The 27,747-nt window shown below is 47.0% G+C and overlaps 2 protein-coding genes across 6 annotated transcripts in view; one reads left to right on the top strand and one right to left on the bottom strand.

The window, feature by feature from the left end:
* Positions 1-1,314: 1,314 nt before the first annotated feature.
* LOC142906534 (uncharacterized) lies at positions 1,315-14,436 on the bottom strand. The gene is made up of 2 exons (XM_076054548.1): positions 14,370-14,436; positions 1,315-2,656 (listed from the first exon to the last, which is right to left on the bottom strand). Exons 1-2 carry the CDS (start codon positions 14,434-14,436, stop codon positions 1,950-1,952), a joined length of 774 nt encoding a protein of 257 aa, XP_075910663.1. The 3' UTR covers positions 1,315-1,949.
* Positions 14,437-15,918: 1,482 nt separating this feature from the next.
* The window catches only part of LOC116956540 (gap junction beta-2 protein-like), a 37,252-nt gene continuing 25,423 nt past the window's right edge, over positions 15,919-27,747 (top strand). The window contains exon 1 of one of the 5 annotated variants that reach the window (XM_032978226.2): positions 15,919-16,648. The gene's annotated coding sequence lies outside the window, so the exon portion shown is untranslated. The other 4 variants (XM_032978228.2, XM_076054482.1, XM_032978229.2 and 1 more) reach the window with 4 other exon arrangements.

The raw sequence follows: 27,747 nt of genomic DNA on the forward strand, positions 1-27,747 counted from the left end.
ATTGTTGTTGTTATTGTTGTTGTTATTGTTGTTGTTGTTCTTATTGTTGTTGTTGTTATTGTTGTTATTGTTGTTGTTGTTATTGTTGTTATTGTTGTTGTTCTTATTGTTATTATTGTTGTTGTTCTTATTGTTGTTGTTGTTCTTATTGTTGTTGTTCTTATTGTTGTTCTTATTGTTCTTATTGTTGTTGTTCTTATTGTTGTTCTTATTGTTGTTGTTGTTATTGTTGTTGTTATTGTTGTTGTTATTGTTGTTGTTGTTCTTATTGTTGTTGTTGTTATTGTTGTTATTGTTGTTGTTGTTATTGTTGTTATTGTTGTTGTTCTTATTGTTATTATTGTTGTTGTTCTTATTGTTGTTGTTGTTCTTATTGTTGTTGTTCTTATTGTTGTTGTTCTTATTGTTCTTATTGTTGTTGTTCTTATTGTTGTTCTTATTGTTGTTGTTGTTATTGTTGTTGTTATTGTTGTTGTTATTGTTGTTGTTGTTCTTATTGTTGTTGTTGTTATTGTTGTTATTGTTGTTGTTGTTATTGTTGTTATTGTTGTTGTTATTGTTGTTGTTGTTCTTATTGTTGTTGTTGTTATTGTTGTTATTGTTGTTGTTGTTATTGTTGTTATTGTTGTTGTTATTGTTGTTGTTATTGTTGTTGTTCTTATTGTTGTTGTTGTTCTTATTGTTCTTATTGTTGTTGTTCTTATTGTTATTATTGTTGTTGTTCTTATTGTTGTTATTGTTGTTATTGTTGTTGTTCTTATTGTTGTTGTTGTTGTTGTTATTGTTATTCTTATTGTTGTTATTGTTGTTATTGGTATTATTGTTATTGTTGTTGTTATTGGTATTGTTGTTATTGTTCTTATTGTTGTTGTTCTTATTGTTGTTGTTATTGTTGTTATTGTTGTTATTGTTGTTGTTATTGTTGTTGTTATTGTTCTTATTGTTGATGTTATTGTTGTTATTGTTGTTGTTATTGTTCTTATTGTTATTGTTGTTGTTGGTATTGTTGTTATTGTTGTTGTTATTGTTGTTGTTATTGTTGTTATTGTTGTTGTTCTTATTGTTGTTGTACTTATTGTTGTTGTTATTGTTGTTGTTATTGTTGTTGTTATTGTTCTTATTGTTGATGCTATTGTTGTTATTGTTGTTGTTATTGTTGTTGTTATTGTTGTTATTGCTGTTGTTCTTATTGTTGTTGTTATTGTTTTCATTGTTGTTATTGTTCTTATTGTTATTGTTGTTATTGTTGTTGTTGTTATTGTTGTTGTTATTGTTGTTGTTATTGTTCTTATTGTTGATGTTATTGTTGTTATTGTTATTGTTGTTATTGTTCTTATTGTTGTTGTTGTTATTGTTGTTGTTATTGTTGTTGTTATTGTTGTTATTCTTGTTTTTCTTATTGTTGTTGTTATTGTTGTTATTGTTCTTATTGTTCTTATTGTTATTGTTGTTATTGTTGTTATTGTTGTTCTTATTGTTATTGTTGTTATTGTTGTTGTTATTGTTGTTGTTATTGTTGTTGTTCTTATTGTTATTGTTGTTATTGTTGTTGTTATTGTTGTTGTTATTGTTGTTATTGTTGTTGTTCTTATTGTTATTGTTGTTATTGTTGTTATTGTTGTTATTGTTGTTCTTATTGTTGTTATTGTTGTTATTGTTGTTATTGTTGTTATTGTTGTTCTTATTGTTGTTGTTATTGTTGTTGCTCTTGTTGTTGTTCCTGTTCCTCTTATTGGTGTTGTTGTTGTTATTAGTTGTTGCTCTTGTTGTTGTTGTTCCTGTACCTCTTGTTGTTGTTGTTCTTCTTCTTTTTCTTGTTGTTGTTGTTGTTATTGTTCCTTTTGTTGTTCTTGTTGTTGTTCTTGTTGTTGTTCTTGTTGTTGTTCATGTTCCTCTTTTTGTTGTTGTTCTTCTTCCTGTTGTTTTTGATGTTATTGCTGTTCCTGTTCTTATCCCTGCAGCTGCTGTCCCTGCCTCTGCTGTCCCTGCCTCTGCTGTCCCTGCCTCTGCTGTTCCTGCAGCTGCTGTTTCTGCCTCTGCTGTCCCTGCCTCTGCTGTTCCTGCAGCTGCTGTTCCTGCAGCTGCTGTTTCTGCAGCTGCTGTACCTGCAGCTGCTGTTCCTGCCCCTGCTGTTCCTGCAGCTGCTGTTCCTGCAGCTGCTGTTCCTGCAGCTGCTGTTCCTGCAGCTGCTGTTTCTGCAGCTGCTGTTTCTGCAGCTGCTGTCCCTGACTCTGCTGTTCCTGCCTCTGCTGTTCCTGCAGCTGCTGTTCCTGCAGCTGCTGTTCCTGCAGCTGCTGTTCCTGCAGCTGCTGTTTCTGCAGCTGCTGTACCTGCAGCTGCTGTTCCTGCAGCTGCTGTTCCTGCAGCTGCTGTTCCTGCAGCTGCTGTTTCTGACTCTGCTGTTCCTGCAGCTGCTGTTCCTGCAGCTGCTGTTTCTGCAGCTGCTGTTCCTGCAGCTGCTGTTCCTGCAGCTGCTGTTTCTGCAGCTGCTGTTCCTGCAGCTGCTGTTTCTGCAGCTGCTGTTCTTGCAGCTGCCGTTCCTGCAGCTGCTGTTCCTGCAGCTGCTGTTCCTGCCCCTGCTGTCCCTGCCTCTGCTGTTCCTGCCTCTGCTGTTCCTGCAGCTGCTGCACCTCGAGGAGGAGCCGTACCCCTCGCTCTGCCAGGTAGAAGGTGGAACAGGAAAGTGTGTGGACTGATCCCCATCTGTTCCATCTGCACGGGGATAGAGCGTTGCCCCCTCACACCAACCATTGGATGTCTCCGGTTTTTCTGCTTTCCTCCTCCCCACGTCAATAATAATAAACACACCAACATAATCATTATCATAAATAATTATTGCCCTTAAACTAACATTGCCCATAGACTAGCATTGCCCATAGACTAACATTGGCAATTAACTAACATTGACAATTGCCTAACATTACCCATAGACTAACATTACTCATAGACTAACACTACCCATAGACTAACATTACTCATAGACTAACACTACCCATAGACTAACACTACCCATAGACTAACACTGCCCATAGACTAACACTGCCCATAGACTAACACTGCCCATAGACTAACACTACCCATAGACTAACACTACCCATAGACTCAACACTGCCCATAGACTCACACTACCCATAGACTAACACTACCCATAGACTAACATTACTCATAGACTAACACTACCCATAGACTCAACACTGCCCATAGACTAACACTACCCATAGACTCAACACTGCCCATAGACTAACACTACCCATAGACTAACACTACCCATAGACTCAACACTGCCCATAGACTAACACTACCCATAGACTAACACTGCCCATAGACTAACACTACCCATAGACTAACACTGCCCATAGACTAACACTGCCCATAGACTAACACTACCCATAGACTCAACACTGCCCATAGACTCACACTACCCATAGACTAACACTACCCATAGACTAACACTGCCCATAGACTAACACTACCCATAGACTCAACACTGCCCATAGACTCACACTACCCATAGACTAACACTACCCATAGACTAAAACTGCCCATAGACTAACACTACCCATAGACTCAACACTGCCCATAGACTAACATTACCCATAGGACTCACATTACCCATAGACTAACACTGCCCATAGACTAACACTACCCATTGACTAACACTGCCCATAGACTAACACTGCCCATAGACTAACACTACCCATAGACTCAACACTGCCCATAGACTAACACTACCCATAGACTAACACTGCCCATAGACTAACACTGCCCATAGACTACAACACTGTCCATAGACTAACATTACCCATAGACTAACACTGCCCATAGACTAACACTGCCCATAGACTAACATTACCCATAGACTAACACTGCCCATAGACTAACACTGCCCATAGACTAACACTACCCATAGACTCAACACTGCCCATAGACTAACATTACCCATATGACTCACATTACCCATAGGACTCACATTACTCATAGACTAACATTGCACCTGACGATGCCTGCTGCTGCTGCTGTAGATTTGGAGTTTGCGTGTCTCTCATCATCATCATCACGGTGGCTATGAGATGTTAACTACCTCGCCTGGTATGCAGGAGGTCGTGGGTTCCATCCTGACCCTGACGATGCCTGCTGCTGCTGTAGATTTGGAGTCTGCGTCTCTCTCCCTCCGTGGTCACGTGGATTTTTCTCTGGATCCTCCGGTTTGTCCACCCCTCCAACATTTAGAATCAAACATCACGGGGTTTCAAGTATGTGGGCTGCTGCTTTGCATTTCCACACGTGGTGGTGGTGGTGGGGGTGATGCTGGCGATAAGCCCGATTGGTTGAGATGATATCATTTGCGATGGCAAGGGTCGCCTATGAACCAGTGCCGCTCCTACACAGAAGCTCAGAGGGTGACAATAAACGTGGTTTAGTTTTAGTATGGGTTTCTATAGATCTCTATGGGTATCTGTGGGTCTCTATGGGTCTCTGTGGGTTTATATGGGTGTATGTGGGTTTATAGGGGTGTATGTGGGTTTATATGGGTCTCTGTGGGTCTCTGTGGGTTTCTATGGGTCTCTGTGGGTCTCTGTGGGTTTCTATGGGTCTCTGTGGGTCTCTGTGGGTTTCTATGGGTCTCTGTGGGTCTCTGTGGGTTTACATGGGTCTCTGTTGGTCTCTGTGGGTTTCAATAGGTCTCTGTGGGTTTCTGTGGGTTTATATGGGTCTCTGTGGGTCTCTGTGGGTTTCTATGGGTCTCTGTGGGTCTCTGTGGGTTTATGTGGGTCTCTGTGGGTCTCTGTGGGTTTATATGGGTCTCTGTGGGTCACTGTGGGTTTCTATGGGTCTCTTTGGGTTTATATGGGTCTCTGTGGGTCTCTGTGGGTTTATATGGGTCTCTGTGAGTCTCTGTGGGTTTATATGGGTCTCTGTGGGTCTCTGGATCTCTATGGGTCTCTGTGGGTCTCTGTGGGTTTCCATGGGTCTCTGTGGGTCTCTATGGGTCTCTATGGGTTTATATGGGTCTCTGTGGGTCTCTGTGGGGTTATATGGGTCTCTGTGGGTCTCTGTGGATCTCTATGGGTCTCTGTGGGTCTCTATGGGTCTCTATGGGTCTCTATGGGTCTCTGTGGGTCTCTGTGGGTCTCAGTGGGTCTCTGTGGATCTCTGTGAGTCTTTGTGGGTCTCTGTGGGTTTCTATAGATCTCTATGGGTCTCTATGGGTCTCTGTGGATCTCTGTGGGTCTATATGGGTCTCTATGGATCTCTATGGGTCTCTATGGATCTCTGTGGGTCTCTGTGGGTCTCTGTGAGTCCATGGAAACACTCAGAGTATTTGCTGCTATAAATGTCCACGTGGTGGAGCTGTGATCATGATGATGCTCATCCCACGTGGTGGTGGTGATGATCGTGATGATGCTCATCCCACGTGGTGATGATGATCGTGATGATGCTCATCCCACGTGGTGGTGATGATGATCATGATGATGCTCATCCCACGTGGTGATGATGATCGTGATGATGCTCATCCCACGTGGTGGTGATGATCATGATGATGCTCATCCCACGTGGTGGTGATGATGATCATGATGATCGTGATGATACTCATCCCACGTGGTGGTGATGATGATCATGATGATGCTCATCCCACGTGGTGGAGCTGTGATCATGATGATCGTGATGATACTCATCCCACGTGGTGGTGATGATGATCATGATGATGCTCATCCCACGTGGTGGAGCTGTGATCATGATGATCGTGATGATACTCATCCCACGTGGTGGTGATGATGATCATGATGATGCTCATCCCACGTGGTGGTGATGATGATCGTGATGATACTCATCCCACGTGGTGGAGCTGTGATCATGATGATCGTGATGATGCTCATCCCACGTGGTGGTGATGATGATCGTGATGAAGCTCATCCCACGTGGTGGTGATGATGATCGTGATGATGCTCATCCCACGTGGTGGTGATGATGATCATGATGATCGTGATGATACTCATCCCACGTGGTGGAGCTGTGATCATGATGATCGTGATGATACTCATCCCACGTGGTGGTGATGATGATCATGATGATCGTGATGATGCTCATCCCACGTGGTGGAGCTGCGATCATTTGCGGTGGCAAAGGTCGCCTCAGTGCCCCTTTCTGCAGAGCAACTCAGTGCTCGGGGTCTTGCACCGGGCCACGATATATGGGGCCGCCCATAAATGACGTCACGCACCTAGGGGGGGGGGAGGGAGGGGGGTCAGACATTTGTGACGCTGTGTGACGAGGGGAGAGGGGGGGGGAGTGTTTGAGAAATGTGACGTCACATCAAAAATGCGCAGCTTTAAATAAATAAATATAGACAACACACGTTCTACTTGATTGAATGGCCTTTTTTTAAATAAATGTTTTCTCCTGCAACATCAGAGTTGCAGCGCCGCGTTAAACACGCACTACAATAACAAACAATAGTTTAAAGCGATTTGAAGCGTGTTTTATTTTTATTGCTACTCGCTCACACCACGTGGGAGGGCAGAGCTTTGTGACGTCATATTTGAGGGGGGGGGGGAGGGTCTGACTTTTTGTGACGTCGTGTGACGAAGTGGGGGTGGGGGGGGTGGTCAATAATCGTCCAAAATCGCGTGACGTCATTTATGGACGGCCCCATAGAAGTTCAGTTTAGCCGTGTCACACAGCAACAGCACCAGGTCCACTGGGAAACCCGCTACAATAATTTATATCAATATAACATGAGGCCCATAGGCCACCACTACAGAGACAAAGCTCCCCCGTGTAGCCTGTGTCAGGCTGTAGGGGCAAGTGCTGTTGGCGAGTAGCAGCAGCGCCTGTGAACACACAAAGACAAAGGTCCCCCGTGTAGCCTGTGACAGACTGTAGGGGCAAGTGCTGTTAGTAGCGAGTAGCAGCAGCGCCTGTGAACATACAAAGACAAAGGTCCCCCGTGTAGCGTGTGACAGACTGTAGGGGCAAGTGCTGTTAGCGAGTAGCAGCAGCGCCTGTGAACACACAAAGACAAAGGTCCCCCGTGTAGCCTGTGACAGACTGCTGGGGCAAGTGCTGTTAGCGAGTAGCAGCAGCGCCTGTGAACACACAAAGACAAAGCTCCCCCGTGTAGCCTGTCACAGACTGTAGGGGCAAGTGCTGTTAGCGAGTAGCAGCAGCGCCTGTGAACACACAAAGACAAAGGTCCCCCGTGTAGCCTGTAACAGACTGTAGGGGCAAGTGCTGTTAGCGAGCACCTATGAAGGCCGGCACGGCACACGAGGGGGTGGGTGGCCAGCACCACACCCGGCCGTCTTTGTCTCCCCAGTGGCGATGTGTTCACACACGGCACCAGGTAACCATTTCATGCTGAGTCGACCTATGATAGGTCCAGGTGCCACCCCTCCCCCAAACGCAAACAGTGAATGCATGGGGCTTCGAATGTGTAACGTAATGCCTTGTGCGTGTGTGATGAATAATGTAGACCATAACAGCATGTGTGTGGGTCTCTGTGTGTGTGGGGAGCGGTGGTGCAGTGGTTAGCGCACTGTGTGTGAGTGGGGAGCGGTGGTGCAGTGGTTAGCGCACTGTGTGTGTGTGGGGTGTGGTGGTGCAGTGGTTAGCGCACTGTGTGTATCTGTGGGGAGTGGTGGTGCAGTGGTTAGCGCACTGTGTGTGTGTGGAGTGGTGGTGCAGTGGTTAGCGCACTGTGTGTGTGTGTGGGGAGCGGTGGTACAGTGGTTAGCACACTGTGTACGTGTGGGGAGTGGTGGTGCAGTGGTTAGCGCACTGTGTGAGTGTGGAGTGGTGGTTCAGTGGTCAGCGCACTGTGTGTGTGAGTGGGGAGCGGTGGTGCAGTGGTTAGCGCACTGTGTGTGCGTGCGGGGAGTGGTGGTGCAGTGGTTAGCGCACTGTGTGTGTGTGAGTGGGGAGCGGTGGTGCAGTGGTTAGCGCACTGTGTGTGAGTGGGGAGCGGTGGTACAATGGTTAGCGCACTGTGTATGTGGGGAGCGGTGGTGCAGTGGTTAGCACACTGTGTGTGCGTGTGGGGAGTGGTGGTGCAGTGGTTAGCGCACTGTGTGTGTGAGTGGGGAGTGGTGGTGCAGTGGTTAGCGCACTGTGTGAGTGTGGAGTGGTGGTGCAGTGGTTAGCGCACTGTGTGTGTGAGTGGGGAGCGGTGGTGCAGTGGTTAGCGCACTGTGTGTGCGTGCGGGGAGTGGTGGTGCAGTGGTTAGCGCACTGTGTGTGTGTGAGTGGGGAGCGGTGGTGCAGTGGTTAGCGCACTGTGTGTGTGGGGAGTGGTGGTGCAGTGGTTAGCGCACTGTGTGTGTGTGAGTGGGGAGCGGTGGTGCAGTGGTTAGCTCACTGTGTGTGCGTGTGGGGAGTGGTGGTGCAGTGGTTAGCGCACTGTGTGTGTGGGGAGCGGTGGTGCAGTGGTTAGCACACTGTGTGTGCGTGTGGGGAGTGGTGGTGCAGTGGTTAGCGCACTGTGTGTGTGTGAGTGGGGAGTGGTGGTGCAGTGGTTAGCGCACTGTGTGTGTGTGAGTGGGGAGTGGTGGTGCAGTGGTTAGCGCACTGTGTGTGTGTGTGTGGGGAGCGGTGGTACAGTGGTTAGCACACTGTGTGTGCGTGTGTAGGGAGCGGTGGTGCAGTGGTTAGCGCACTGTGTGTGTGTGGGGGGGAGCGGTGGTGCAGTGGTTAGCGCACTGTGTGTGTGTGAGTGGGGAGTGGTGGTGCAGTGGTTAGCGCACTGTGTGTGTGTGAGTGGGGAGTGGTGGTGCAGTGGTTAGCGCACTGTGTGTGTGTGTGTGGGGAGCGGTGGTACAGTGGTTAGCACACTGTGTGTGCGTGTGTAGGGAGCGGTGGTGTAGTGGTTAGCGCACTGTGTGTGTGTGGGGGGGAGCGGTGGTGCAGTAGTTAGCGCTACGAACCTGGCGACCCGAGTTCGATTCCCGCTCACGGCCAACAGCACCGGGTGACGATTACCTGAATCGGTTCCTGGGCCTCCCCTAGGTCGACTCAGCCTCAAATGAGTCCTCGGTGCAGTTTGTAAACATCGCCACTGGGGAGACAAAGGCGGCCGGGCGTGGTGGTGATGGCCACCCACCCCCTCGTGTGTCACACCGCCGGTAGCCTTCATAGGTAGCGCTGCTTCTCGCTACTAACAGCACTTGATGATGATGATGATGTTACTGCTGATGATGCTGATGATGATGCTGATGATGATGTTACTGCTGATGATGCTGATGATGATGCTGATGATGATGCTGCTGATGATGATGCTGCTACTGATGATGATGATGATGCTACTGATGATGATGATGCTGATGATGATGCTGCTGCTGCTGCTGATGATGATGCTGCTGCTGCTGATGATGATGCTGCTGCTGATGATGATGCTGATGCTGCTGATGTTGCTGCTGATGATGATGCTGCTGATGATGATGCTGCTGATGATGCTGCTACTGATGATGATGCTGCTGATGATGATGATGCTGCTGCTGATGATGAAGGCGGTGCGAGTCGTCTGCTCCCCTTGTGAGGCCTCCCTGGGATGGTGGGGGAGGAGAAGAGGTGGAGAAGGTGAGGAGTGGGGGGAGGGGTGAGGGGGTGAGGGGTGGGGGGCAGATGAGGAGGTGGGGGGGTGAGGGGGTGAGGGGAGTGAAGGGGTGGGGGGTGAGGGGGGGTGAGGGGTGGATGAGGGGGGGGTGAGGGGGGGGTGAGGGGGGGTGAGGGGTGGAGTGAGGGGGGGTGAGGGGGGTGAGGGGGGGGGTGAGTGGGGGGGGGGTTTCCTGCCGTGCGTTCCGCTGCGGGCGTCACGAGACGTCTCGCGCGTGATGACCACGTGACCTCCTCGCACCTCGAGCAGAGCGGCAACCAGCTGCTGATGATGTTGATGTTGAGGATGTTGAGGATGATGTTGAGGATGATGCTGATGATGTTGTTGATGATGATGATGTTGATGATGATGTTGATGATTCTGATGTTGAGGATGATGCTGATGATGATGTTGAGGATGATGTTGAGGATGATGCTGATGATGTTGTTGATGATGATGATGTTGATGATGATGTTGATGATTCTGATGTTGAGGATGATGCTGATGATGATGTTGATGATGATGTTGAGGATGATGCTGATGATGATGCTGATGATGATGATGTTGATGATGATTCTGATGTTGAGGATGATGCTGATGATGATGTTGATGATGTAGATGATGATGATGTTGATGATGTTGATGCTGATGTTGATGATGATGCTGATGATGTTGATGATGATGTTGAGGATGATGTTGATGATGATGCTGATGATGATGATGCTGATGATGATGATGATGTTGATGATGAATCTGATGTTGAGGATGATGCTGATGATGATGTTGATGATGTAGATGATGATGATGTTGATGCTGATGTTGATGATGATGCTGATGATGTTGATGATGATGTTGAGGATGATGTTGATGATGATGTTGATGATGATGCTGATGATGTTGATTATGATGTTGATTATGTTGATGATGTTGAGGATGATGCTGATGATGATGTTGATGATGATGTTGATGATTCTGATGTTGAGGATGATGCTGATGATGATGTTGATGATGATGTTGAGGATGATGCTGATGATGATGCTGATGATGATGATGTTGATGATGATTCTGATGTTGAGGATGATGCTGATGATGATGTTGATGATGTAGATGATGATGATGTTGATGATGTTGATGCTGATGTTGATGATGATGCTGATGATGTTGATGATGATGTTGAGGATGATGTTGATGATGATGCTGATGATGATGATGCTGATGATGATGATGTTGATGATGAATCTGATGTTGAGGATGATGCTGATGATGATGTTGATGATGTAGATGATGATGATGTTGATGCTGATGTTGATGATGATGCTGATGATGTTGATGATGATGTTGAGGATGATGTTGATGATGATGTTGATGATGATGCTGATGATGTTGATTATGATGTTGATTATGTTGATGATGTTGAGGATGATGCTGATGATGATGTTGATGATGATGTTGATGATTCTGATGTTGAGGATGATGCTGATGATGATGTTGATGATGATGTTGAGGATGATGCTGATGATGATGCTGATGATGATGATGTTGATGATGATTCTGATGTTGAGGATGATGCTGATGATGATGTTGATGATGTAGATGATGATGATGTTGATGATGTTGATGCTGATGTTGATGATGATGCTGATGATGTTGATGATGATGTTGAGGATGATGTTGATGATGATGCTGATGATGATGATGCTGATGCTGATGATGATGATGTTGATGATGAATCTGATGTTGAGGATGATGCTGATGATGATGTTGATGATGTAGATGATGATGATGATGTTGATGCTGATGTTGATGATGATGCTGATGATGTTGATGATGATGTTGAGGATGATGTTGATGATGATGTTGATGATGATGCTGATGATGTTGATTATGATGTTGATTATGTTGATGATGTTGAGGATGATGCTGATGATGATGTTGATGATGTTGATGATGTTGAGGATGATGCTGATGATGATGTTGATGATGATGTTGATGATGTTGTTGATGTTGATGATGTTGATGATGATGTTGATGATGATGATGTTGATGATGATGATGTTGATGATGATGATGCTGATGATGATGATGTTGATGATGATGATGTTGATGATGATGCTGATGATGTTGATGATGATGTTGATGATGTAGATGATGATGATGTTGATGATGTTGATCCTGATGTTGATGATGATGCTGATGATGTTGATGATGATGTTGATGATGATGTTGATGATGATGCTGATGATGCTGATGCTGATGATGTTGATGATGAATCTGATGTTGAGGATGATGCTGATGATGATGTTGATGATGTAGATGATGATGATGTTGATGATGTTGATGCTGATGTTGATGATGATGCTGATGATGTTGATGATGATGTTGAGGATGATGTTGATGATGATGTTGATGATGATGCTGATGATGTTGATGATGATGTTGATGATGTTGATGATGTTGAGGATGATGCTGATGTTGATGATGTTGAGGATGATGCTGATGATGATGTTGATGATGATGTTGATGATGTTGTTGATGTTGATGATGTTGATGATGATGTTGATGATGATGATGTTGAATTTTATTGTTTTATTTTATTATTTTATCCTCATTCTACGTGGTGACTTTACCGAAAGAACCAAAGAAGATGAATCCTTGCAGTCACGAAAGCTTTAAATCGATAGTTACTACATGTGTAGTAGCTACTATATATGTAGTAGCTACTACACATGTAGCACATGTGTAGTACCTACTACACATGTAGTTGCTACTACACATGTACTCTATATATAGTAGCTACTACATGTTTACTACATGTGTACTACATGTGTAGTAGCTACTACACATGTAGTACACATGTGTAGTAGCTACTACATGTGTAATACATGTGTACTACATGTGTAGTAGCTACTACACATGTACTACACATGTAGTAGCTACTACATGTGTAGTAGCTACTACATGTGTAGTGTGTGTAGTAGCTACTATATATGTAATACCTACTTCACATGTAGTTGCTACTACACATTTACTCTATATATAGTAGCTACTACATGTGTACTACATGTGTGCTACATGTGTAGTAGCTACGACTACATGTAGCGCACATGTAGTAGCTACTACACATGTGTAGTGGGTTCGAATTAGGTGCACACACGACTCCTTGGGAGGCAACGCTGATTTATTAGAACGGTAAGTAATATAACACTGTACATAAGATGGTGACCACCGACCTACTCTAGCTAACACATACTTCTCAAATACTCTAGCGTTAATCCAGCCAGGTGGGCTACTGCCAGGTCCGCTGACTGGAGGCTTGACTCCTCTTGGCATCTTCACGATGCATCCTCGTTCTTGATACGGGCAGCCTCGAACCTCGTGAGGAGGCTGCTTATATGGGCCTCGGCGTGCCCGGGCTCCACCCCGGCCACGCCTCCCTTCGAGAACCCTCTCGAAGCCCCCCTGCTGTCCACGTGCCCTCCGAGGTGCCCCCTAGGCCCCCAGTCACGTGTCCAGCCGGGGTCACAGAGAGTGCCACGGCCTCACACCACCCTCGTGGCCTCCCGGAGCCCAGAACCGGCCCTGACGTCATTCCCGCCTCCAGCCGGGATGACGTCATGCGTGTGTGTAGACCCGCGTGGTCATGACGCTCCCCCGCATAGTGACGTCACGCTTGTGCGTGTGTACACAGTAGTGATTCTACAATCACTACACATGTGTACTACATGTGTAGTAGCTACTACGTATAAATGTAATGGGTTCCGGAGAGCCGACCCAGCCAAGGTGCGGGTCCAGACCTCCGGCTTCCTCGTCCCGACACCCTTACAGGTGCCTCGGGCCGGGAGTCTTAGAGTCTCACCACTGGCCCGCACAGCGTCCGGGCCCGTAAAAGGTCAAGATAATGCCGCTCGACTGATTCTGAGTGAGACCTCTGCTGTCAAACCGGAGTCGGTCCATGAGCAACACTGCCCAGGTAGTGGGAAACTCTCCACTACTCTCCACAACTGCCCCATCACCGATTGGGAGTTGTGGATCTGGAGTGTCCGATGGTACAAAATACCCAGGCAGGCGCTTAGTTTTGGTGGGGCTTGATGGTAAGGCCCCATCGCTTGGTGGCACGCTCCAGTCTCAGCAGCAGCAGCGTCCCCAACTCCTCCTCTGAGTGAGCGGCAATTACCAGGTCGTCGGCATACATAACGTGGTTGACCAATAGGGAGCCATCCCTTGACAGCACCCGGGCATCGATCAGCCTCCCGTTGTATCTGTTCCAGATAGAAATTCCTCCGGTACAGGTATTGAAGGCTTCACGAACTACGTGGTCTACATCGATGTTCAATAATGTAGAGGACATCCCTGACGCACCCCAAGGTGTACAGGGAATGGCTCCGACTCATAACAACAGTCTGGACCACTGGACGGGTTCCGCAGGATTGGAAGGATGCCCTGGTGGTCCCCCTCTTTAAGAAGGGGGCCGCACAGACTGTAACAACTACAGGGGCATCTCACTCCTCAGTGTGCCGGGAAAGGTCCTGGCAAGGATTATTCAACATCGCCTTGCCAGGCACGCTGAGGAGAGGCTTGCGGAGCCCCAATGCGGTTTCAGGAAAGGGCGGTCCTGCACAGACGCCATATTTTCTGTCCGTCTGCTACAGCAGAGGTGTAGGGAATTCCAACAAGACCTACATCTCTGCTTTATTGACCGGGTCAAGGGCTATGATACCATCAGTAGGCCTCGGCTCTGGGTTGTTCTTCGTGTTTTCGGAGTCCCTGATCCTCTGCTCACGGTCATTAAGGACCTTCACGATGTTAAGCGGGCCGGGTAGATCTACGTGGCCGGGAGTCGGAGCCATTCCCTGTTCACCTTGGGGTGCGACAGGGATGTACTCTGGCTCCCACATTATTTAACATCTATTTTGACCACGTAGTTCGTGAAGCCTTTAATGGCTGTACCAGAGGAATTTCCATCTGGTAGAGATACAATGGGAGGCTGATCGATGCCCGGATGGCTCCCTATTGGTCAACCACGTTATGTATGCCGATTATCTGGTAATTACTGCTCACTCAGAAGAGGATTTAGAGGCGCTGCTGCTGAACCTGGAGCTTGCCACCAAGAGGTGGGGACTTACCATCAGCCCCACCAAAACTAAGCATCTGCCTGGGTATTTTGTACCATCCGACGCTCCACCCCCACAACTCCCAATCGGTGATGGGGCAGTTGTAGAGAGAGTGGAGAGTTTCCCATACCTGGGCAGTGTGCTAATGACCGGCTCCGGTTTAACAGCAGAGGTCTCACTCAGAATCAGTCGAGCGGCAATATCTTTTCATCGGTTGCGTATCACTGTGTGAAAGCTTCCTGGTCTGTCGCTCCGCACGAAGCTTCAGGTCTTCTCGGCCATGGTCATTCCATCCCTTCTCTACGCTTGCTCAACGTGGACCCCCCTAATGGAGCATCTTTGCCGGTTGGAAACATTTAGGCTGGCCTGCCTACAATCCATCCTGGGTTTAATCAGGCTGGATTGTGTGAGGAGCTCACAAATCCTTGAAAGATCTGGGCAAAGTCCCATCGGTGAGCTCCTCCGCAGGCAAGGCTGCGTTGGCTGGGTCATGTAGCCCGCATGCCCAGTCACCGCATGCCGAAACAGCTTTTTTTCGGCCGGATAGAGGGGGCTAAACGGGCGCGGCACGGGCTGGAGAAGAGATGGAGTGATGTGGCCTTGCCGATGACTGGTACCAGCGGTGTCAAGATCGGCCTCTGTGGAGGAGGAGGCTCGTGAAGGACGCTACTGGGCAGTTGGAGGCAGTCGCCCTCCAACAACAACGGAGGGCGGAGAAGCGACGCTCACAACAACGAGCGGAGCGCCGGGTGGCTAAAGCACAGCAAGTTGGCACAGTAGGGGGCACAGGTGGTGCATCAGCCAGTCATCTCGGTCATCTCAATCAGTCGACCCGTGGCACCTGGGTCTGCCCCGTGACCTCCTGCCAGCGGGCGTTCGACACTTCACGTGGCCTCAAGGTGCACATGTCCTGGCACAAGCGTCGTGGTGACGTCACCGCTACTTAGTGGCGATTGGCGGTTGTTGTTGCGTGTGTCTGTGTGTGTGTGTCTGTGTGTGTGTATGTGTGTGTGCGCGCGTGTGTGTGCGTCTGTGTGTGTGCGAGCGTCTGTGTGTGTGTGTCTGTGTGTGTGTGTCTGTGCGTGTGTGTGTCTGTGCGTGTGTGTCTGTGTGTCTGTGTGTGATCACCGCATTGGGGCCAAGAACAGCGACGATGATCTGAAACCGGTCCCGGGCCTCCCCAAGGTCGACTCAGCCTCAAGCGAGTACCTGGTGTAGCGGTAGCAGTCACACCGGCGGAGTGGAGAGACAAAGGCGGCCGGGCGTGGTGGTGCTGGCCACCCACCCACCTCGTGTGCCACATCGCCGGTAGCCTTCATAGGTGGCGCTTCTGCTGCCACAGTGGTCGCTGCTCACAAGGCACTTTGCCCCACCGCCCCTCCAAAAAAACGCAAATTCTGCCCAAGGCTACACGGGGGACCTTTGCCTTTGTATGGGCTCTGGCGTCACCACCGCACCCAAGCAGATTCCTCCTCCTCCGTAGAGAGAGAGCGAGAGAAAAGGGAGAGCGAGAGAAACAGAGAGAGAGAGAGACACACAGATTTAGAAACTTTTTTTAAACGTGCACAGAGACAGAGAGAGACACACACACAAATTTGGAAACTTTTGTAAACGTTCACATAAAGAGAGAGACACACACAGATTTGGAAACTGCTTTAACGTTCACTGAGAGAGAGAGAAATAGAGAGGGAGCCACACGCAGATTTGGGAACTTTTCTAAACGTTCACAGGGAGAGAGAGAGAGCGAGAGAGAGGCAGAGAGAGAGATTTAGAAACTTCTTTAAAAGTTCACACAGAGCGAGCGAGCGAGACCACACAGCTCCGCACGGCTTACAGGAGTCACTTCAAATCCACTTTGACCTCGTCACGGGACTTCAAGAGCGTCTGAAGGAGGTGGTGGGAGGACGAGGTGGGAGGACGAGGTGGGAGGACGAGGTGGGAGGACGAGGTGAGAAGGGGCTTGCGCTGCTCCCACCGTGCGGAGTTTTCCGCCAAACTTTTCTGCGAGCCGCGTTCCGGAGGCGCCCTGCGAACATCGCCGGGCGAACATTTCGCGTGCCACGCTGCTCTAAGTTAACCCAGGTGTGGTGGGACATTCCACGTTCCAGTGGCGAGTGCGGGACGACCCTTGGCATGAGTGCGTGCGTGCCGAGTGGCCTTTCACACGGGGGGGGGGGGGTAGGGTTGGTACGGGTTCTATCGGCCCGTCGTTAGAATTGGTGATCGTGATGATGTTTTAACTGGTGGGGCTGCTGATGATGATGATGGTGGTGGTGACGACGTTACGGATGATGATGGTGCAGCGTATGTGATGATGATGGTGACGATGCATGGTATAAAATGGTGGTGGTGCTGATGAGGATGTTACGGATGATGATGTATGTAATGATGAATGTGATGATAATGTGATGATGCTGGGGATAGTGATGATGTATGTGATGATGATGTAGATGATGATGAATGTGATGATGATGTCATGATGCTGGTGATGGTGACTATGGTGGTGGTGGTGCTGCTGATGACGATTTTACGAATGATGATGTATGTAATGAAGTCTGTGGTGATGATGGTGTATGTGGTGGTGATGATGATGTGATGATGTAGATGATGATGGTGATGATGATGTATGTGGGGATGATGGTGTATGTGGTGGTGATCATGATGTAGATGATGATGGTGATGATGATGTTGGGATGATGGTGTATATGGTGGTGATGATGTCTGTGGTGATGATGATATTTGTGATGATGATGTGGTAATGGTGATTATGTTTGTGATGATGTTTGTGATGATGGTGTATGTGGTGGCGATGATGTATGTGATGATGATGTAGATGATTTTTCGATTTAAAGCTTTCGTGACTGCAAGGATTCATCTTCTTTGGTTCTTTCGGTAAAGTCACACAGAATGAGAATAGAATAATGAAATAACACAATAAAATTCTCACGACGTTTCGGCCACAACGAAGACGGCCGCTTGCGTTGTGGCCGAAACGTCGTGAGAATTTTATTGTGTTATTTTATTATTTTATTCTCATTCTACGTGACTTTACCGAAAGAACCAAAGAAGATATAGATGATGATGGTGATGATGATGTATGTGGGCATGATGGTGTATGTGGTGGTGATGATGTCGGTGGTGATGATATTTGTGATGATGATGATGTGGTAATGGTGATTATGTTTGTGATGATGATGATGATGATGTTTGTGATGATAGTGTATGTGGTGGTGGTGGTGATGATGGTGACTATGCATTGTATGAAATGGTGGTGGTGGTGGTGCTGATGACGATATTACGGATGACGATGATGATGTATGTGATGATGATGATGATGATGACGTTGATGGTGTGATTGTGACGTTGACCCGTGACGAGGCAATGTTTGATGCGCACAGCCATCAGAATCAACGTATTTATATTATTACCGCAAGAGGAATCCGATAAGCTGTAAAGCTCCTTTCACTCACAGACGTCCTGCAGAACGCAACCAGCACCAACAGACGCGATGCGGGTGCTGATTTAATGGCGAGTTAAGCAAATGACGAACTAAATCTAAACTGTATATTTTTATTTCAAACTTCATTCGAAGCTTTCGTGACTGCAGGAATGACCCTTTGCTTATTTCCGTAAAGTCGACGTGGAAAATCAAAATCAAAATCGAGTACGACATTTCGGTTTGCAAATCAAGCAACCGTTATCAGGCAGGAATGAATGAGAGAATAAGAACACGAACTTCGTGAACTTAGACAAACATAATGCGACACAGTTACAGCAAACACAACAGTCAACACCCCCCGCCTCCAACCACCCCACCTGGTTGATGACGTTCTTCCAAAGAATGAGTTTAAATTTTGATTTCAAGCTTTCGTGACTGCAGGGATTCATATTCTTGGTTCTTTCGGTAAATGTCGATTGACTCACTTCTCTCAACCAGCTTAAAAGACGCTACGAATATTCTTAGTTCTTTCGGTAAAGTCACGTTGTTGTTTCCCTTCAACGTGACTTTACCGAAAGAACTAAGAATATGAATTACTGCAGTCACGAAAGCTTTAAATCAAGACGCTACGAATGTTAACAGTGTTCACTGAAGCGCCGCTGTTCCGACAGTTTTTGTTCCTTCACCTGAAGAAGGCTACTTGTGTTGTGGCCGAAACGTCGTGAGAATTGTATTGTCTTATTTTATTATTTTCCGCGATAATTTTATTGTTTTATTGTATTATTTTATTCTCATTCTACGTGGTGACTTTACCGAAAGAACCAAAGAAGATATTTCGGTAAAGTCACCACGTAGAAGGGAAACAATAAAAATATAAAACAATAAAAAATTCTCACGACGTTTCGACTGCAACGCAAGAAGCAATCATCATCAGGTGTGAAAACCACAGCAAGAAAATTTGAAAAAAGTGGCGGTTTTCATTTTATTATTTTGTTGTTTCCCTTCTACGGGACTTTACCGAAAGAACCAAGAATGTGATGTTAAATTTGATTAGTTTTTTCCAGCTGAGTCAGCAGATTCTCTTCGAGAAGCGAGGTCGGCTGCCACGAACGGAAGCAGCAAAAACACAATGGGATCGTCACATAAACGGGGACCTTTTAGTTTCAGTGTCAAAGTATAAAAAATAACTAAGAAAGGGTCAAACCGATTCTTCTGTATGCTTCCTACAGAATCATAGAGACCAATAGACACCCACAAAGACCCATAGAGGCCCATAGAGACCCACAGAGGCCCACAGAAACCCACATAGACCCATAGAGACCCATAGAGACCCACAGAGACCTATAGAGACCAACAGAGACCCACAGAGACCCACATAGACCCACAGACACCCACAGTCCACAGAGACTCACAGAAACCTACAGAGACCCACAGAGACCCATAGAGACCCACAGTGCACATAGACCCACAGAGACCCACAGAGACCCACACAGACCCATAGAGACCCACAGAGACCCACATAGACCAACATAGACCCACAGAGACCCATAGAGACCCACAGAGACCCACAGAGACGCACAGAGACCCATAGAGCCCAACCTTGACCCACAGAGACCCACAGAGACCCACAGAGACCCACAGAGACCAACATAGACTCATAAAGACCCACAGAGACCCACAGAGACCCACAGAGACCCACAGAGACCCACAGAGACCAACATAGACCCACAGAGACCCACAGAGACCCACAGAGACTCACAGAGACCCACAGAGCCCAACCTTGACCCACAGAGACCCACAGAGACCAACATAGACTCATAAAGACCCACAGAGACCCACAGAGACCCACAGAGACCCACAGAGACCCACAGAGACCAACATAGACCCACAGAGACCCACAGAGACCCACAGAGACTCACAGAGACCCACAGAGCCCAACCTTGACCCACAGAGACCCACAGAGACCCACAGAGACCCACAGAGACCTACAGAGACCCATAGAGACGCACAGAGACCCACAGAGACCCACAGAGACCCACAGAGACCCATATATTGTGAGCTCACGCCCCCCGCCCCCTGCATACAGGCTAGGCAGTCAACATCTCATGGGAATAGGTTTTCTCCTTTTTTCTGCCAACAAAACAGTTGTGTCAAGATGTTAAAACACCAAACTGAAACCTTTTAACGATTAATCATGTCTGCATTACCCACAATGCTTGTGGTCAGAATGCAAACCAAAACAAAGCACACTCTAAATTTTGATTTAAAGCTTTCGTGACTGCAGTGATTCATATTCTTGATTCTTTCGGTAAAATCACCACGTAGAAAGGAAACAATAAAATAATAAAAAAATATATAAAACAATTAAATTCTCACAGTTGTTTTATATATATTTTTTAATTATTTTATTGTTTCCCTTCAACGTGGTGACTTTACCGAAAGAACCAACAATATAAAACGTACTCTGATAGTACGATGATGATGCGTTGTCTTTGAAACTGATTGGTCCACACCAGAGACAGATTTCTTTATAATCATGGGTGGGGAACGTCCGAGGCCCGTGGGCCGTATGAGGCACCGCGGAATCATTTGGAGTCTCTGGCCCTGCCAAGGCAAAGGGAGGCGGGACTCGAAATTCAATAAATCTAGGAGAGCAAAACCTGGAAAAGCAGTTGCGAGTAGCAGCAACATCGTCAATAGCCAGCTAACATCATCAATACCAGCTAACGTCATCAATAGCCAGCTAACATCATCAATACCAGCTAACATCATCAATACCATCTCACATCATCAATACCAGCTAACATCATCAATACCATCTCACATCATCAATACCAGCTAACATCATCAATACCAGCTAACATCATCAACACCAGCTAACATCAATACCAGCTAACATAATCAATACCAGCTAACATCGTCAATACCAGCTAACATCATCAACACCATCTCACATCAATACCAGCTAACTTCATCAATACCAGCTAACATCATCAACACCAGCTAACATCATCAATACCAGCTAACATCGTCAATAGCCAGCTAACATCATCAATACCAGCTAACATCATCAATACCAGCTAACAATATCAATACCAGCTAACAATATCAATACCAGCTAACATCATCAATACCAGCTAACATCATCAATACCAGCTAACGTCATCAATACCAGCTAACGTCATCAATACCAGCTAACGTCATCAATACCAGCTAACGTCATCAATACCAGCTAACGTCATCAATAGCCAGCTAACGTCATCAATACCAGCTAACATCATCAACACCAGCTAACATCGTCAATAGCCAGCTAACATCAATACCAGCTAACATCATCAATACCAGCTAACATCATCAATACCAGCTAACATCATCAATACCAGCTAACGTCATCAATAGCCAGCTAACATCATCAATACCAGCTAACGTCATCAATACCAGCTAACATCATCAATAGCAGCTAACATCATCAATGCCAGCTAACAATATCAATACCAGCTAACATCATCAATACCAGCTAACATCATCAATACCAGCTAACATCATCAACACCAGCTAACATCGTCAATAGCCAGCTAACGTCATCAATACCAGCTAACATCATCAACACCAGCTAACATCATCAATACCAGCTAACATCAATACCAGCTAACATCGTCAATAGCCAGCTAACATCAATACCAGCTAACATCATCAATACCAGCTAACATCATCAATACCAGCTAACATCATCAATACCAGCTAACGTCATCAATAGCCAGCTAACATCATCAATACCAGCTAACGTCATCAATACCAGCTAACATCATCAATAGCAGCTAACATCATCAATGCCAGCTAACAATATCAATACCAGCTAACATCATCAATACCAGCTAACATCATCAATACCAGCTAACATCATCAACACCAGCTAACATCGTCAATAGCCAGCTAACATCATCAATACCAGCTAACATCATCAATACCAGCTAACATCATCAATACCAGCTAACATCATCAATACCAGCTAACATCATCAATACCAGCTAACTTCATCAATACCAGCTAACATCATCAATACCAGCTAACATCGTCAATAGCCAGCTAACATCATCAATACCAGCTAACATCGTCAATAGCCAGCTAACATCATCAACACCAGCTAACATCATCAATACCAGCTAACATCATCAACACCAGCTAACATCAACACCAGCTAACATCATCAATACCAGCTAACGTCATCAATACCAGCTAACGTCATCAATACCAGCTAACGTCATCAACACCAGCTAACATCGTCAATAGCCAGCTAACATCAACACCAGCTAACATCATCAATACCAGCTAACATCATCAACACCATCTCACATCAATACCAGCTAACTTCATCAATACCAGCTAACATCATCAACACCAGCTAACATCATCAATACCAGCTAACATCGTCAATAGCCAGCTAACATCATCAATACCAGCTAACAATATCAATACCAGCTAACAATATCAATACCAGCTAACATCATCAATACCAGCTAACATCATCAATACCAGCTAACGTCATCAATACCAGCTAACGTCATCAATACCAGCTAACGTCATCAATACCAGCTAACGTCATCAATACCAGCTAACGTCATCAATAGCCAGCTAACGTCATCAATACCAGCTAACATCATCAACACCAGCTAACATCGTCAATAGCCAGCTAACATCAATACCAGCTAACATCATCAATACCAGCTAACATCATCAATACCAGCTAACATCATCAATACCAGCTAACGTCATCAATAGCCAGCTAACATCATCAATACCAGCTAACGTCATCAATACCAGCTAACATCATCAATAGCAGCTAACATCATCAATGCCAGCTAACAATATCAATACCAGCTAACATCATCAATACCAGCTAACATCATCAATACCAGCTAACATCATCAACACCAGCTAACATCGTCAATAGCCAGCTAACGTCATCAATACCAGCTAACATCATCAACACCAGCTAACATCATCAATACCAGCTAACATCAATACCAGCTAACATCGTCAATAGCCAGCTAACATCAATACCAGCTAACATCATCAATACCAGCTAACATCATCAATACCAGCTAACATCATCAATACCAGCTAACGTCATCAATAGCCAGCTAACATCATCAATACCAGCTAACGTCATCAATACCAGCTAACATCATCAATGCCAGCTAACAATATCAATACCAGCTAACATCATCAATACCAGCTAACATCATCAATACCAGCTAACATCATCAACACCAGCTAACATCGTCAATAGCCAGCTAACATCATCAATACCAGCTAACATCATCAATACCAGCTAACATCATCAATACCAGCTAACATCATCAATACCAGCTAACATCATCAATACCAGCTAACTTCATCACTACCAGCTAACATCATCAATACCAGCTAACATCGTCAATAGCCAGCTAACATCATCAATACCAGCTAACATCGTCAATAGCCAGCTAACATCATCAACACCAGCTAACATCATCAATACCAGCTAACATCATCAACACCAGCTAACATCAACACCAGCTAACATCATCAATACCAGCTAACGTCATCAATACCAGCTAACGTCATCAATACCAGCTAACGTCATCAACACCAGCTAACATCGTCAATAGCCAGCTAACATCAACACCAGCTAACATCATCAATACCAGCTAACATCATCAACACCATCTCACATCAATACCAGCTAACATCATCAATACCAGCTAACATCATCAATAGCCAGCTAACATCATCAATACCAGCTAACATCATCAATACCAGCTAACATCATCAATACCAGCTAACATCATCAATACCAGCTAACATCATCAATACCAGCTAACTTCATCAATACCAGCTAACATCATCAATACCAGCTAACATCGTCAATAGCCAGCTAACATCATCAATACCAGCTAACATCGTCAATAGCCAGCTAACATCATCAACACCAGCTAACATCATCAACACCAGCTAACATCATCAATACCAGCTAACATCATCAACACCATCTCACATCAATACCAGCTAACATCATCAATACCAGCTAACATCATCAATAGCCAGCTAACATCATCAACACCAGCTAACATCATCACCACGCGCCTCGCCAAAGAGAAGCAGTTCCAGCCCATCGCATTAGGGGCGAGTTAATGAAATGTTTGACCGAATATGAACGGGCTAATGTTGAAGTTGATCATTTTGTGTGGCCCGCGAATTATGTTTTATAAATAACCAAATGGCCCTTGGCAGAACAAAAAGTTTCCCCGCCCCTACAGTTTAGAGGCTAGCCTCAATCGGTGTTAGAAGGTCCCGTGACGTTAGCGTGTCACCGACGTGCCTACCGTCACCACACGTGTTCTGTGTCACGTGTGTGTCGTGTCCTTTGTCACGTGTGTGTCGTGTCCTGTGTCACGTGTGTGTCGTGTCCTGTGTCACGTGTGTGTCGTGTTCTGTGTCACGTGTGTGTAGTCCTGTGTCACGTGTGTGTCGTGTCCTGTGTCACGTGTGTGTAGTGTTCTGTGTCACGTGTGTGTCGTGTCCTGTGTCACGTGTGTGTCGTGTCCTGTGTCACGTGTGTGTCGTGTCCTGTGTCACGTGTGTGTCGTGTCCTGTGTCACGTGTGTGTAGTGTCCTGTGTCACGTGTGTGTAGTGTCCTGTGTCACGTGTGTGTCGTGTCCTGTGTCACGTGTGTGTCGTGTTCTGTGTCACGTGTGTGTAGTCCTGTGTCACGTGTGTGTCGTGTCCTGTGTCACGTGTGTGTAGTGTCCTGTGTCACGTGTGTGTAGTGTCCTGTGTCACGTGTGTGTAGTGTCCTGTGTCACGTGTGTGTAGTGTTGTGTCACGTGTGTGTAGTGTCCTGTGTCACGTGTGTGTCGTTGTCCTGTGTCACGTGTGTGTCGTGTCCTGTGTCACGTGTGTGTCGTGTCCTGTGTCACGTGTGTGTAGTGTCCTGTGTCACGTGTGTGTCGTGTCCTGTGTCACGTGTGTGTCGTGTTCTGTGTCACGTGTGTGTCGTGTCCTGTGTCACGTGTGTGTCGTGTCCTGTGTCACGTGTGTGTCGTGTCCTGTGTCACGTGTGTGTCGTGTCCTGTGTCACGTGTGTGTAGTGTTCTGTGTCACGTGTGTGTCGTGTCCTGTGTCACGTGTGTGTCGTGTCCTGTGTCACGTGTGTGTCGTGTCCTGTGTCACGTGTGTGTCGTGTCCTGTGTCACGTGTGTGTCGTGTCCTGTGTCACGTGTGTGTAGTGTTGTGTCACGTGTGTGGTGTTCTGTGTCACGTGTGTGTCGTGTCCTGTGTCACGTGTGTGTCGTGTCCTGTGTCACGTGTGTGTAGTGTCCTGTGTCACGTGTGTGTCGTGTTCTGTGTCACGTGTGTGTAGTGTTGTGTCACGTGTGTGGTGTTCTGTGTCACGTGTGTGTCGTGTCCTGTGTCACGTGTGTGTCGTGTCCTGTGTCACGTGTGTGTCGTGTTCTGTGTCACGTGTGTGTAGTGTTGTGTCACGTGTGTGGTGTTCTGTGTCACGTGTGTGTAGTGTCCTGTGTCACGTGTGTGTCGTGTCCTGTGTCACGTGTGTGTCGTGTCCTGTGTCACGTGTGTGTAGTGTTGTGTCACGTGTGTGGTGTTCTGTGTCACGTGTGTGTCGTGTCCTGTGTCACGTGTGTGTCGTGTCCTGTGTCACGTGTGTGGTGTTCTGTGTCACGTGTGTGGTGTTCTGTGTCACGTGTGTGTCGTGTCCTGTGTCACGTGTGTGTCGTGTCCTGTGTCACGTGTGTGTCGTGTTCTGTGTCATGTGTGTGTCGTGTCCTGTGTCACGTGTGTGTAGTGTCCTGTGTCACGTGTGTGTGGTGTTCTGTGTCACGTGTGTGGTGTTCTGTGTCACGTGTGTGTCGTGTCCTGTGTCGCGTGTGTGTCGTGTCCTGTGTCACGTGTGTGTCGTGTCCTGTGTCACATGTGTGTAGTGTCCTGTGTCACGTGTGTGTCGTGTCCTGTGTCACGTGTGTGTAGTGTCCTGTGTCACGTGTGTGTAGTGTTGTGTGTCACGTGTGTGTCGTGTCCTGTGTCACGTGTGTGTAGTGTCCTGTGTCACGTGTGTGTAGTGTCCTGTGTCACGTGTGTGTAGTGTCCTGTGTCACGTGTGTGTCGTGTCCTGTGTCACGTGTGTGTCGTGTCCTGTGTCACGTGTGTGTAGTGTCCTGTGTCACGTGTGTGTAGTGTCCTGTGTCACGTGTGTGTCGTGTCCTGTGTCACGTGTGTGTCGTGTCCTGTGTCACGTGTGTGTCGTGTCCTGTGTCACGTGTGTGTAGTGTCCTGTGTCACGTGTGTGTAGTGTTGTGTCACGTGTGTGGTGTTCTGTGTCACGTGTGTGTAGTGTCCTGTGTCACGTGTGTGTAGTGTCCTGTGTCACGTGTGTGTCGTGTCCTGTGTCACGTGTGTGTAGTGTTGTGTCACGTGTGTGGTGTTCTGTGTCACGTGTGTGTAGTGTCCTGTGTAACGTGTGTGTCGTGTCCTGTGTCGCGTGTGTGTCGTGTCCTGTGTCACGTGTGTGTCGTGTCCTGTGTCACATGTGTGTAGTGTCCTGTGTCACGTGTGTGTAGTGTTGTGTCACGTGTGTGTAGTGTCCTGTATCACGTGTGTGTAGTGTCCTGTGTCACGTGTGTGGTGTTCTGTGTCACGTGTGTGTCGTGTCCTGTGTCACGTGTGTGCCGTGTCCTGTGTCACGTGTGTGTAGTGTCCTGTGTCACGTGTGTGTAGTGTTGTTTCACGTGTGTGTAGTGTTGTGTCACGTGTGTGGTGTTCTGTGTCACGTGTGTGTAGTGTCCTGTGTCACGTTTGTGTAGTGTCCTGTGTCACGTGTGTGGTGTTCTGTGTCACGTGTGTAGTGTTCTGTGTCACGTGTGTGTAGTGTCCTGTGTCACGTGTGTGTAGTGTTGTGTCACGTGTGTGTAGTGTTGTGTCACGTGTGTGATGTTCTGTGTCACGTGTGTGTCGTTTCCTGTGTCACGTGTGTGTAGTGTTCTGTGTCACGTGTGTGTAGTGTCCTGTGTCACGTGTGTAGTGTTCTGTGTCACGTGTGTGTAGTGTCCTGTGTCACGTGTGTGTCGTGTCCTGTGTCACGTGTGTGTCGTGTCCTGTGTCACGTGTGTGGTGTCCTGTGTCACGTGTGTGTCGTGTCCTGTGTCACGTGTGTGTCGTGTCCTGTGTCACGTGTGTGGTGTTCTGTGTGACGTGTGTGTCGTGTCCTGTGTCACGTGTGTGTCGTGTCCTGTGTCACATGTGTGTAGTGTCCTGTGTCACGTGTGTGTCGTGTTCTGTGTCACGTGTGTGTCGTGTCCTGTGTCACGTGTGTGTAGTGTCCTGTGTCACGTGTGTGTAGTGTCCTGTGTCACGTGTGTGTCGTGTTCTGTGTCACGTGTGTGTCGTGTCCTGTGTCACGTGTGTGTCGTGTCCTGTGTCACGTGTGTGTCGTGTCCTGTATCACATGTGTGTCGTGTCCTGTGTCACGTGTGTGTCGTGTCCTGTGTCACGTGTGTGTAGTGTCCTGTGTCACGTGTGTGTCGTGTCCTGTGTCACGTGTGTGTCGTGT

This window comes from Petromyzon marinus, chromosome 66 (genome assembly GCF_048934315.1).
Source record: "Petromyzon marinus isolate PM22_M1 ecotype Great Lakes invasive population chromosome 66, UKy_Petmar_22M1.pri1.0, whole genome shotgun sequence".
Taxonomy (NCBI): Eukaryota; Metazoa; Chordata; class Hyperoartia; order Petromyzontiformes; family Petromyzontidae; genus Petromyzon; species Petromyzon marinus.